The sequence below is a fragment of the Clytia hemisphaerica genome, unplaced genomic scaffold (genome assembly GCF_902728285.1).
Source record: "Clytia hemisphaerica strain Z4C2 unplaced genomic scaffold, Clytia hemisphaerica genome assembly, whole genome shotgun sequence".
NCBI lineage: Eukaryota > Metazoa > Cnidaria > Hydrozoa > Leptothecata > Clytiidae > Clytia > Clytia hemisphaerica.
The window spans coordinates 904,646-917,830 of record NW_027104211.1 but is presented as its reverse complement, the minus strand read 5'-3'; the positions used below and the strand labels follow the sequence as shown (position 1 = coordinate 917,830).

General features: G+C 34.3%; 1 protein-coding gene across 1 annotated transcript; it reads right to left on the bottom strand.

The window, feature by feature from the left end:
- Nucleotides 1-5,908: 5,908 nt before the first annotated feature.
- On the bottom strand, nt 5,909-11,896 carry LOC136815609 (small ribosomal subunit protein eS26-like). Its single transcript, XM_067072063.1, has 4 exons — nt 11,807-11,896; nt 11,465-11,642; nt 7,667-7,797; nt 5,909-5,999 (listed from the first exon to the last, which is right to left on the bottom strand). Exons 1-4 carry the CDS (start codon nt 11,807-11,809, stop codon nt 5,946-5,948), a joined length of 366 nt encoding a protein of 121 aa, XP_066928164.1. The 5' UTR covers nt 11,810-11,896; the 3' UTR covers nt 5,909-5,945.
- Between the last annotated feature and the right edge of the window lie 1,289 nt (nt 11,897-13,185).

The window sequence follows — 13,185 nt, the reverse complement described above, 5'->3', positions numbered from 1 at the left end:
TTTCATCGGTTTTATTGTTATTTGTTGCTGTCTAGTTCCAGGTCTTTTGCAGCTTAATTTAGTTTTGGGTTCTAAATACCTTATGCATAAATTCACGCTGGAGCAATTTCCTACGTAATATTTAACTCTCGGATACCTTTGGTCTTTGTCTGGCCTTTTCTATTTGACTACACTCTTTTTTATAAGAACAGTTTCAAAGAAGGCTGGAAATTGGCCTAATCTAAGAACAATTAAGAACCCGGGGGGTACTAGGGCAAGGTGGGTTATGGGGATGCTCCGCTGGTTAGGGTACCTTTTTTAACCTCCACGATTCCCAGGTAGGGCCGCAAAAACACCAAAATGAAAATCAGTCCTCGTAGGTGCCTATTTTGAAAATTTGGGGAAGAGTAGAAAATTTTGGAAAGTCCCGTTCAGGGTCACTTTTTTTGCAAATTTCGAGTCCCACGAAGGGTCCATTTTTCGAACCTCAGCGGAGCACCCCCGTCGGTCGACAAGGGGTACCCCCCCCCCCCGGATTAAAAAAAATGTGAGCCTCAGATTTCAGATTTTAAAAAGGTACTGACTTTGGATGTGCTTATTTACTCTGGCCACTTCCATTTCAGCTCTTAATGAAGTAAACGCGTGTGTAATCGATACATTAAGAGAAAAATTAGACTAACAAAGAAGAGACTGAATAAAACTATTGTTTCCTTTGTCTTCTTTGTAACTGGTTGTAAATCATTTTCAACTTTCGATTTTTTCACCCGAGACGTTTTTTTACAAATTGGTTTGGTTTTGTCAAATTCAATTCTTCACGACAAAATTTCAGTATTTGAAAATATTATTTTCAATTTTCAATACAAAAAGTTTATATTAGAAAATCAAAGATGATACTGGAAATTTCAGTTCATTTCTGGCAGAAATAAAAATAAAATTGAAACTTTCAATCAAAATTCAATTTTCAATTTTTTGACTCAAAAATTGAAAATTGAAAATTACCATCGAAATTCAATTTTTTGACCAGAAATGTCGTCAAAAATTGATTGAACGGAACATGCCTGCATGGCTAACCATCTACTTGGTTATATACTAAAAAACATTTAAATGCTACAGCAAAACAAATTTTAATTTCGAAATACTTCCTTTTCTTGTGCGAAGAAAATTCATAGTAGCAATAAAAATGAATGCTTTATTTTTAAAAAGCGATGCGTATGATAAGGTTTTTATTAATAATATTTAAAAAAATTTTTTAGAACTTTTGATTTTTAGATACACCCCTGTCTCAGTGCCCCGGTGAAACCTTTTCCCTCAGTGGGGATGAAAATTTCTATCGAAATCCCAATGGAGATAGAAAATCTATTGTTTCCAGCTCAAAAATTCCAGTGGGGATGGTTTTTGAGTCCAATTTTTTCCATTCAATTTTCAATGGGGATAGAATCATAGGGCAATTTCCCAGTGGGGTTGAAAATGTAGGGTATTTTTTCCACCGGGGACGATTTTTTGGCCTATTTTTCCACCGGGGCGGGAGGTCCACCTGGTCTGTGACACAGGGGTGTTTAGATAGTGTAAGATTTTTTAGTCGACGACGAGTTAAAGCTTTTCTGAAATCTCGTTTTATGAACAAACTATCCTCGTTTTTTGAAGTAGACTAGCAAGATTTTACCTTTCCTTGGACACAGGGACGTGGGGATAGGGCTTTTGAAAAATAAATTACCGCGGGAGAGTGGTCAGGAAAGCCACGTAGCGAACACAGTGAGCCCATAAAGTCGTAATACAACGCCGTGGTTGACTAGCATTTTTTCGAAGTAAAGCTGTGAAATATATTTCGAACGGATTTTATTAAGATATGCTTTATTTATATTTTGACGATGGATTTCTGTTATTTTGTTTTTGTTTTTTATAGCCGACTTTACATCTTAGAAAAATTTCCTGAAATGGGTGTGGGTCAGAGATTGTGGGGGAGGGGGTGGAACTAGCTCCATTTTCGAACGGAGTGGTGGAACTCGACGAAAATTTTGAATGGAATCTCAGAAATTAGAAATTTAGCAGATAATCGTCCGGTAATTTGAGATAAGCATAAGTCCTAATTTTGGACGAAAATCTTGATTTTCCAAGAACTGTTTGTGTTGGAATAAGGTACACCTCAAAAATTATTTTTCTAGCCCTTTGCCTTTGGGCTTTGACTTTATCGGACGAGACAACTTATGGCGATGAAAAATTATTTCAAAAGCAATGCTCCAATATTTTATCTCAAGATAATGTTAATATGTATGTAATAGTTTTTAAGGAATATTATTAATAATATTATATTACAGAGATTTTATCCTATATCTTAAGCATTGTATTAAAAGGTCATAGTTTTCTATAGATTATAAAATATTTAACTCGTAAAATGTAAAATTCCTCTCATCCCTGCCACAAACTAATTTGAACATTTTAACTGCTCATCTAACTGTTCATGTTCAAAAAGCACGAAAATCTGACAAGAAATTTGAAAGCGAGGCTCTAATACAAGACTTCAAATACTGCTTTTTAAACAAAAAACAACCTTTATTTATATTCATTTTTCATTTTCATTTTTTCGAATTTCTCAAAAAATTTTGACTTTTTCAAATTAATCTTCTCCATAAAATATCATCTTTGATAAAGAAAAAATTCTCAAAATTTATGCTCGCATGGCGCGGGAGAGGGGAGGAAAGTTGTTCTTCCTATTGTTTAAAAATATGCTGTGTAAGCAAATTGTAAGGGATACCTCTGATGAAGGGGTTGGGATAAGCAGGGGGGTTGGAATAAGCAGGGGGGTTGGAATAAAAATGTCCTGGGTGGAAAATGTTTGAAAAGGAGGCTAATAATACAGCAAAATTAAGACAAAAAAGGGAACTTTCAAAAACATTTTCCCAAAAATTAATGAGCGGAGGGGGGGTTGGAATAAGAATGTCCTGGGTGGAAAATTTTCGAAAAATTATTTAGCGGGGGGGGGCGGTTATTAGGTACCCGAGAGTAAGGGGCTATTTTTTAGGGACAAGCTGGAGTTTTTACAAGCTCTATTTGATTTGGTTGGTCGTTAAGATATAATAAAAGAATCCTATTACTTTTTCTAAAGAACGCGTCATCTCTATCACTTTTGATGACCAATTAGTGAAGTGTCTTGTAAAAACTCCAGCTCATCCCATTTTTTAGGACCCACGACAACGGATATGGTCGATTTCTCAACGTAACTCAAGAAAGTGAACGCCAAACATTGAAAAAACATTACTTTGACGGCTTCGAATGAGCCAAAAAAATTGTTGTCCATACTATACACCTTTTCGACCGTAGCCGCCAATTGCCACGCGGACATTTTTTTGTCCGTTTTACTACCCTAAAACCGTCCCAGTCTTTTTTTTGCACCTATAGACAATAGAAAAAGGTGTAAATAAAGGACTGGATCGAGTTTAGGGGAATAATTAAATAATTATAAATGGCACGCGCCTGACTGCGCGACTACGGTCAAAAAGGTGTATTAAGAAAATCTTTATTTTTAGACAAAAAATACGAGTATCGATGATACTAGATAGTAAATAATAAATATTCACAAAGAAAAACAACAGATTTATGGGTAGATGTTTGTTGGTATGCCCTTGTCGAAATCAGATTCGTGTTGAAAGAAAAAAACTACAACAAGCATTTTATGGAATTATGAGATTTTACGACCAAACATTTTTGTCCGAAAAAAGCTGCTTGAGCCATTTCACAGTTTCACAGAAAGTCCAAAAAACCATAAAATGTTAGGAACTTTTTGGCCCTAATTTGCCCAAAAAATTACCATTTTACATTACTGTGTAAAAAATCAGAAAAAACTAACGAGCCAATCCCGAGAAAAGCTGGCAACAAACAAATGGACGGACGAACGGACATCGGTTAATTTAAAGGACCTCCACCCACCGGGGTAGGTCCAAAAAGAAACAAGTGATACTTTTATGGACCTACCTGGTTTTGCATTTAACACATATATAATTGATATCTACGTGAGCGTGACCATTAGACAATCATTCAGAACACAAATAGTGACGATCTATTAAAATTAGTCGTTTGTTTCTTATAAAAAAACGTTTAGAAACCAAAATTTCATGCTCTTGAAATATTCTTTCATATTCAAGACTTTGTGAGCAAAAAAACATCTATCTCGTCAAAAAATTTAGTAATTTGGCAAAGAATATTGATGTATGCTTAAATAGTGATTCTTATAGATAAACATGCGTTTTTGGAGCCCAAATTTTGCCCAAAAATCTTTTTTTTCGAAAGTCGGGCTCCGTCACATTCGAGGGTTTATAGTTATACATCTTTGTGCAAAAAAAACAGAAAAAACTAATAAGCCAATCATGAGGAAAGCTAATAACGAACGAACGGACAAAGGTTAATTTATAGGACCTCCACCCCACCGGGGTAGGTCCAAAAAAATGCAGCTGAAGTCAAGAGCAGCAAAATTTTAGAGTCACGTGAACTTGGATCATTTTCAAACATTTCAAAATTACCCATGATTTACAGCACTATTCCAAACAGCCTCAATATCCCCAAAAAAAATACCCCTGCCTGTCCCTGTAATAAAAATAAATTCATACCTGCATGTTGATAATTATTTTGCTAAATCAAGAGTCTTCAAACATCCAACTATTCAAGTTTTTATTTTAATTGTTATTTTTCTTGTTTCCTCTCTAAAATGAAGTATAAACAGTTTTTTATAAGAATTACATAAATCGATGTGAGGCTCTAATCTCTATAAAAAACCGGGTCTGGAAACCTTTCTTTCTTACTTGAACTTGCGTTGAGAAATTAGTTTGTTTTGCTCTCTTTTTGAATCTCAAACCAATCCCAAGAGGAATACTTGGTAACGTGATCAAAAACCGAGCAAATTGATTTTTATCTTTTGAAAGCAACAAAAAGTTTGGACTATAACAGACCAGGGTTTTTTATACGGACTATGATCTCGTATTTCGAAAGCGTGAAAATATTCAAAATCTGATGGTTTCAGCGGAAAGAGCATGCAAAGCTGATGAAAATTGAGGTATAAAACATGCCTTGAAAATCTTCATGTCAAAAGTTATGAAGGTTGAAAGTTTTGTGATGACAGCTTTTCCAGGCAAAACTTAAAAACCTCGTAATTTTGGGAACAATTTGACCAAATTTCATGTTTTATACATGAATTCATATCAAAATTCATTGCTCTTTCTGATTCTGATGTTCAAATCGATTAAAAGCTCTAAATTCTACGGAATACTAAAACTGGGATTTTGAGGTTTACAAGGCAAATCAAGGCAGCGTTTTCCCTTCAGGAACTCAGTGTACAACCAACTAATTTTTTTTGGATGTTTTAAGCCTTCCTATGTTGTTTAGACCCAATCATCAAAAGGAACTTAGGTGTTACTGTTTAAAATTAAGTTTTAGACCCTCTAAGGATCATCTATGCCAAATTTCATGCTTTTATCACCATCTGAAGTATTTTTGTGCTAACAGACCTCACTATGAGATCAGAAGATTGGTCAGAAAGAGAGAAGGCAAATTTTTTTGCTTATATCAGCACAATATAACAATAGGCAGATACCATCCTAATATTTAACATGTCTGATAGGAAACAGGAACACTTGTGTAAAAAAATTTACAAAGTCTTGTCTCAAACGTACAAAAAAGAGAAATGAAAAAAAAAGAAGGTTATTTCAAATTTCAAAAAGCCCAAAAAAGGACAAGCCCAATTTTTAAGATAAAAATAGGAAGTTAAAACTTTTCAAAATTGACCAGTTCAATTATCATTTTTACTTAAAATGTCCATAAGCATCACCTTCACGATTTTAATGGGAAAGAATTAAATATTAATTTGCCAGTGACTAAAACAATTCTCCAAGTGACAGGTGAAAGATAAGCACCAGGTTAAAAAAAACAACACAAAAAATGATTTAATTTTTTTCACTATATTTCCTGTCCAAAATGCATTACGTTCTTTGTGGGGCCCCTTGTCCAGGTTGACGTGGCTTGTTGTCATCACGCTGTAAAAAGAATAAACTTTGGTCAGAAAAAGAAACTATAATTTAACTGCTTGTTCTAATCACGAAAGACAGGGTTTTTAAGCAAAGTAAAAATAAAACAGGAAAATAAAGTTGTCCCCTGCTGATTTAGTCATGATTCTCTATTCAAGGAAGAGGTCACGGTGGAGGTCAGTGTTTAGTTTTGCATCTTTAAATGAAGTATAGATAACACAAATGAAATATACTTGATAAGGGAAAGATGCCATAGTAGGTTCAATGGGGCCTGAGTAAAGCAATTTTAATTGTCTGGGAGAAGAAAGCCAAAATTATTGGAACATTGAAAATAAAGTTGTCCCCTGCTGATTTAGTCATGATTCTCTATTCAAGGAAGAGGTCACGGTGGAGGTCAGTGTTTAGTTTTGCATCTTTAAATGAAGTATAGATAACAAACAAAATATGCTTGATAAGGGAAAGATGCTACAGTAGGTTCAATGGGCCCTGAGTAAAGCAATTTTAGTTGTCTGGGAGAAGAAAGCCAAAATTATTGGAACATTGAAAATAAATTGTCCCCTGCTGATTTAGTCATGATTCTCTATCCAAGGAAGAGGTCACGGTGGAGGTCAGTGTTTAGTTTTGCATCTTTAAATGAAGTATAGATAACAAACAAAATATACTTGATAAGGGAAAGATGCTACAGTAGGTTCAATGGGCCCTGAGTAAAGCAATTTTGGTTGTCTGGGAGAAGAAAGCCAAAATTATTGGAACATTGAAAATAAATTGTCCCCTGCTGATTTAGTCATGATTCTCTATTCAAGGAAGAGGTCACGGTGGAGGTCAGTGTTTAGTTTTGCATCTTTAAATGAAGTATAGATAACAAACAAAATATACTTGATAAGGGAAAGATGCTACAGTAGGTTCAATGGGGCCTGAGTAAAGCAATTTTGCTTGTCTGGGAGAAGAAAGCCAAAATTATTGGAACATTTAAAATAAATTGTCCCCTGCTGATTTAGTCATGATTCTCTATCCAAGGAAGAGGTCACGGTGGAGGTCAGTGTTTGGTTTTGCATCTTTTAATGAAGTATAGATAACACAAATGAAATATACTTGATAAGGGAAAGATGCTACAGTAGGTTCAATGGGCCCTGAGTAAAGCAATTTTAGTTGTCTGGGAGAAGAAAGCCAAAATTATTGGAACATTGAAAATAAATTGTCCCCTGCTGATTTAGTCATGATTCTCTATCCAAGGAAGAGGTCACGGTGGAGGTCAGTGTTTAGTTTTGCATCTTTAAATGAAGTATAGATAACAGAAAAATAAATATACTTGATAAGGGAAAGATGCCACAGTAGGTTCAAAAAAATCTTAAAATGTAAATATGATGCTGTATGATGGAGAAAAACAACACAACTTTAAATGAAGGATAAAGTCAAAAATCAAAGATCAAGGTTGAAAATAGTTGTCCCCTGTTGATTTAGTCATGATTCTCTATGCAAGGAAGAGGTCACGGTGGAGGTCAGTGTTTCGTTTTGCATCTTTTAATGAAGTATAGATAACACAAATGAAATATACTTGATCATTCCCAGACTGGATTTTTAATACATAAGAGGTACAACTTTTTACAGGGGGTTACAGCTTCAATTTTCCATGATTATTGATCATTTGAAGAAAAAAGACAGATGAAAATACTCACTCTCATTCCCATACGTGGTGGTGGTGTCCTGACTTTTCTGTCTTCGCGAGATCTATTTCTAACAACTTTGGAGTGAATAGCACAGCTCACACAATAAGCAAGTTTGGCGTAAAGTTTGGGTAATGCATAACCTAAACACAATAACAAAATGATATATTAATACTTGAAATTTCACTTAAATATTTTTGGCCAGACAATTTTAATCAAACAAGTTCAACTAGTTGATCCATAATCGATAGGATTCCAAATGAAGGAGATTTTAATGCGTTTCAATGATATTCCACAACAAGACACTCACATGCTTGTTTGCGTAGGGTAAAAATAGGAAACTGATGCGAAACTGATTTTTGACGAAAATTTCAAAAATGCCCATGAAAGATTTCACTGTATCTTATTCCACGAAGCAATTACTTTCAAATAAAAAATATATTGACACTTAATGGGTAAGCTTTCCAGAAATTCAAACATGAATTGCATAGTTTTTATCAAAAAAAAAACGGCACTTAAAAATCAGAAACAGGTTGCCAACACAGTTCCCTCACTCAAAGTCATAAGCTAGATCCATACAGTACTAATCAATAAATTCGATTATCAAAGTAATCGATAATGATCGAAGTAATCAAACGACCACTTATCGATAACCTCAATAACCAATTGATTACTTTGAAAGGCAATTGATTTTATTATTTATATTATATGAGACCATGGCCAGCGGATTGCTAAAGTTTCAAAAAAAAAAAAAAAATTCAAGATGTCTGTGAACAACTTTTCGATGTTTTATAAGCTAAGGCTACACTGAGCAATTTTTTCAGGCGCTCAATCTTTTCTGCAATGCAATAAAAACGCAAAAAAATATTGCAGGAGATCTATATTGTTGCAGCCTTCTGCAATTCTTTCTGCAAAAAAAAGAGGAGAAATTCTCTTCATGTTTACTTTTCTTCTTTTGTCCTATTGTTTAAAACACTTGAAGAGCACCTTGAGCAAGTTTTTATCTCTTTAAAAGTAATCTTTAATTTTTAATTTAAAAATAATTGCACAACTTATTTTTGGTGGCTAGACTTTAACTCTTTTCAGGCGCGTGCAACACAATTGGCAACAATTATTGCATTGCATACGCCTGAAAAAATTGCTTAGTGTAGCCTTAGCTTTACTCAATTTGAGGGTGCTGATTCAGAATTTGAATGTTACCAAGCTTGAAAACCAGCAATTTTAGCGTAATTTAAAATCTTTGGCGTTTTTAGGCAAAATTGTACGCCCTGAAAATTTTTGGGAGGGGGGTCTTCAAAATCAAAAAAGACCTATACTGTACCAGACGTCCGCGCTCGATAGGATCGATCATCGGAACGACTCGATGACAGATCGATGGATTACTTAACGATCCGGATAGGAGATCGATAGAGGATCGATACTCAAGAATTTTAAGCTTATGATTAGTTATCGATTATTTATCAATCTATCATCGATCTTATCGACCCTATCGACTCATACTCAATTTACAATTGATAACAAATCGATTAACGATCGATGACGAATCGATATACTCGATTGAAATACTAGCTTGATAATGGATCAACGAAGGATCGATACTCATGACTTTTTAATGGCTGAATCTTCTATCGATCTCCTATCCGGATCGTTAATCAATCCATCGATCACATATTGATCCGTCAACGAGCCGTTCCGATGATCGATCCTATCGAGCGCGGACGTCTGGACTGTATCACGTGATAGAGCTCTTCAAACTGGGCAAAAAAAATTTATATCAAATTCCTAAATTTTCTAGATCAAAGTTATGGGCATTTTGTAGTCAAAAATTGATTGAAAACAGGGAATTTCCCCACAATCTGCAAAATTATAGCACTTTTTCTGCCACAAAAATGCCCACAACTTTTGATGACAAAAATTGACTAAAATCAATGGGCAAAGCTTGTTCACCAGCATTTTGAAAAAAGTCAAACATTTTGAGGGGGCTGGCCATGGCCTATTTATAGATATCTTTAAGAAAAATTAAAAAGCACAAAAAGAAGCACAGGAAGCACCAGCCATAAGAATGAACTTTAGTAATTACCACGGCCATTCTACCATTTTGTGTATGTTGGCACTGGGTTGCCTCATATTATATGTTTATATCACGCATTCTTATTAATTAAAATAAAATTGGTTTCAGATTCCAATGCGCTGTTTCAGGGAACATCATATTTGATACAATGGAAGTTATCCAATATGATCAAAAGTAATTGAAAAGTAATCAAAATGATCGAACGAATCGAAAATGGTTGAGGAAAATACCATAATTTGGAGTTGAGTGAGTATACGATCACCGATAGGATAGAATCGATAGGTGGTCACTGACTACTAGCTATAAGCAAAAAGCTCGTACCCAAAAATTTTAAAAATGTCAAAAAATGAAGGTCTTCAAATCTCTCTAAAACCTATTTTTATGGGAAGCTATGGTATTTTGTAGCAAAAAGCAAAAAAAAATAGAGCTTAACCTCGCTTTAGAAATTTTTTATCGCATTTTTTAGGTTTTTGTAAAAACGCAGGCCAAAATAGGAGAAAAAATCATCAAGTTTGGCATTTTCTTCTCATTGACTTCATTTTTAACCCCTACTTTTAACCATTTTTGAAATCTACATAAAATTTCCGACAATTTGATATATAACATGCATATGTTCCCGAAAAATCAACATAGGCTAAATCTGAGCCTGCTGCTACGGTACTGAAAAAACTGCTTTGGAATGATGTCCTTATTACAGGGTTTTTTTTTTCAGGTATAGATTCAAAAAACTTACCAAAAGGCCTCTTTTGCAAGCTGAGTCAACTTTCTATAGGACTTGGACTGGTTAATCTATGATTTGAGGCTTTCAAATCCATTTTTTCACTGACTAGTACTAGGTCAGAGTTTTTGTCACGCCGTGACGGAAAATTTTCAATAGCCTGTAAAAATCTATGAGAGTGGAATCAGGCCTTAATTTTCTCCATGAAACATCAACCATATAGTGTTAATCAGAAACCTAAAATAGAAATTCAAAAATCAACCCACAAGATTTTCTGTAGCCCTTTTTAGTTTTTGTCACGCCGTGACGGAAAATTTGGGCCTATGTCAAAATTCCCCTATCTTTTCGTCAATTGTACTTGAATTGAGATTTCTTTGCTTGAAAATTCTTCAAATAGGTAGAGTATATCAGAATATGCAAAAAATAGAGTCAAAAATGCAGAGTTACAATGAACTAGAGGTCCTGCAAGGTGGATTTTCTCATTTTTGATCAAATGTGTTTCGTAGACTAATTTTGGAAAAACCCGGTTTTTTTTAGGATTTAGCTCATGTTTTAACTTTCTAAGTTTATTTTTCTCATTCTAGTATGTATTTCTGACAACTTTACATTAAAATTATAATATTTCTTACAAATTCAGGAAAATAATTACATATTTCTCATTTATGATTTTTAGCGTTTCATCACTTTTTTGGCCAAAAATGGGTCATTTTTAGGCCGAAATCCAAAAAAAACGGAATATTAACTTGAAAATAACCCTATCATGTTATATATCAGTGGAAGCGGAATTTTTAGTAGATTTTGAATATCCAAGTTTCATGTCCTGAAAAAGAACTCAACTCAAATTATTATGCTTTAACAGCTAAAAATAGACATGGGTACGAGCTTTTTGCTTATGGCTTACTGTCGATTATCATCGATCATTATTGATTACTTTGCTCACAATCAAATGTTTAATTGGTACCATCTGGCTAGATGTGTTTGTACAATCATGTCTACAACTACAGATAACATTAAAACATACCATCATAAACACTAGCTTCAGCCAAATCTCTGACAGCAGCAGCCTCTACAATATTTCTGATGACAAACTTCTTAATGGCTTTGTCCTTTGGAACACATCTAGCACAGTTTGTGCATCTAACATATCTTACATGACCACGTCCATTCTTGTTACGTCCTCCAGCTCTTCTCTTTTTGGTCTAAAATATCACAATAAGTGCCACTTTCAGACTTTCGCTTCAAAACAATCTCGAAATAGTAAAAATTTTTAACTTTTAGATTGAGCTGTTCAAAGTTGATGAAATTATCGAAAGTGGGAAGTAGTAAAATAAACTTTATGTGAGTTAGGGATCATAGAGCTTACCATTTTGGCTAACGTTGAGAGCAGCCCCGTGTAAAAGACAGTGATCGGTCAAAAGAATTGGAGTGTAGAAGAACGTGCCGAATCAAATCCACAGACCAGATACCACTAAAAGTTATAGCTGCAAACCATAATTTGAAAAGGGGGTAATAATCATATACTTCAGCGATGAGTTAGTTTTTTTCTCATATCTAGAACTTTAGTAGAAGATATTTCAGTATTATTTTATAAATAAAAATCTTTAAAAGATTGGTTCTTCAGTGAAAATATCTCATATTACTATAAAAGGATTTTTTCAAATCAAAATAACCCCCGTTTCTGAATTTACGACTTGTTTGTCTCGTTTACTAACCAATAATTCCTGGATTCTGATCGGTAAAGTGATGATAAGCGAGGGAAAATATTTGTTTCTTTGAGTTATGAATATTAGAACTTCAACATTCGTGCACCGAGGTTCATCAGTCGAGTACTATTGCAAATTAGGAGAAATGCAGGTATTTCGCTTAAATAGGATGAATTATCCTAAATAAGATAAAATCGATAGCTTAGTTAGGAGAAATAGAAGAAAAAGTCGATTTTCTGAACAAATTCAGAGATCCGCGTCAAGTTTTGCATAAATTTAAGAAATTTGGAGCATGCATAATATGCTTGTGAAGTCTGATCCACCAGTCAGCGTGCGTTCAGATGTTATTCAACTTTTAAGTAGTACGCATGCGTAGTTCAGAAAAATACTTGGAATTCCGCTGAGCTAAGCGAAATTGATTCCGATTTTGATCGCCTTTGGATCATAATTGTTTTCTGGTTCTCTCATACAAGTCATCCTGCATGAGTAGGGTCTCACGTGAAAGTGATGATACCCATTGACTGTAGAATAAAACCCTAAAAAGGGCTTTTTACGGAGATTATTGTCGAACCTGAATCGGTTGTGCTGAACAATATCTTCCAAATCGGCTTCTTGAAACACTTCAGATGTTAAACATCTAATTCTTTTAGTAAAAACTTGATTCATGTTTTGAAGATATAGAAATGAAGATGTATTAAACAGTAATTGTAACAGACACGATTGAGCGCTGTCGACACTTTTCGTCCACTCAAACCTTTTTAATTCTTCATCATTTTTATTACGGGAAAGAGAATAAACAAAAATACTATTTCTCTTATTTAGTACATTTTATCCAAAATAGGATAAATGCTTATATTTTTTCACTCCGCGCTGATAAGAAGCTAACTTTTGGTTTAAAATGATCTTCTGTATGAGCACAATTGATTTAGAGAGTAATAAAGACGCGGATCTCTGAATTTGTTCAGAAAATCAACTTTTTCTTCTATTTCTCCTAACTAAGCTATCGATTTTATCTTATTTAGGATAATTCATCCTATTT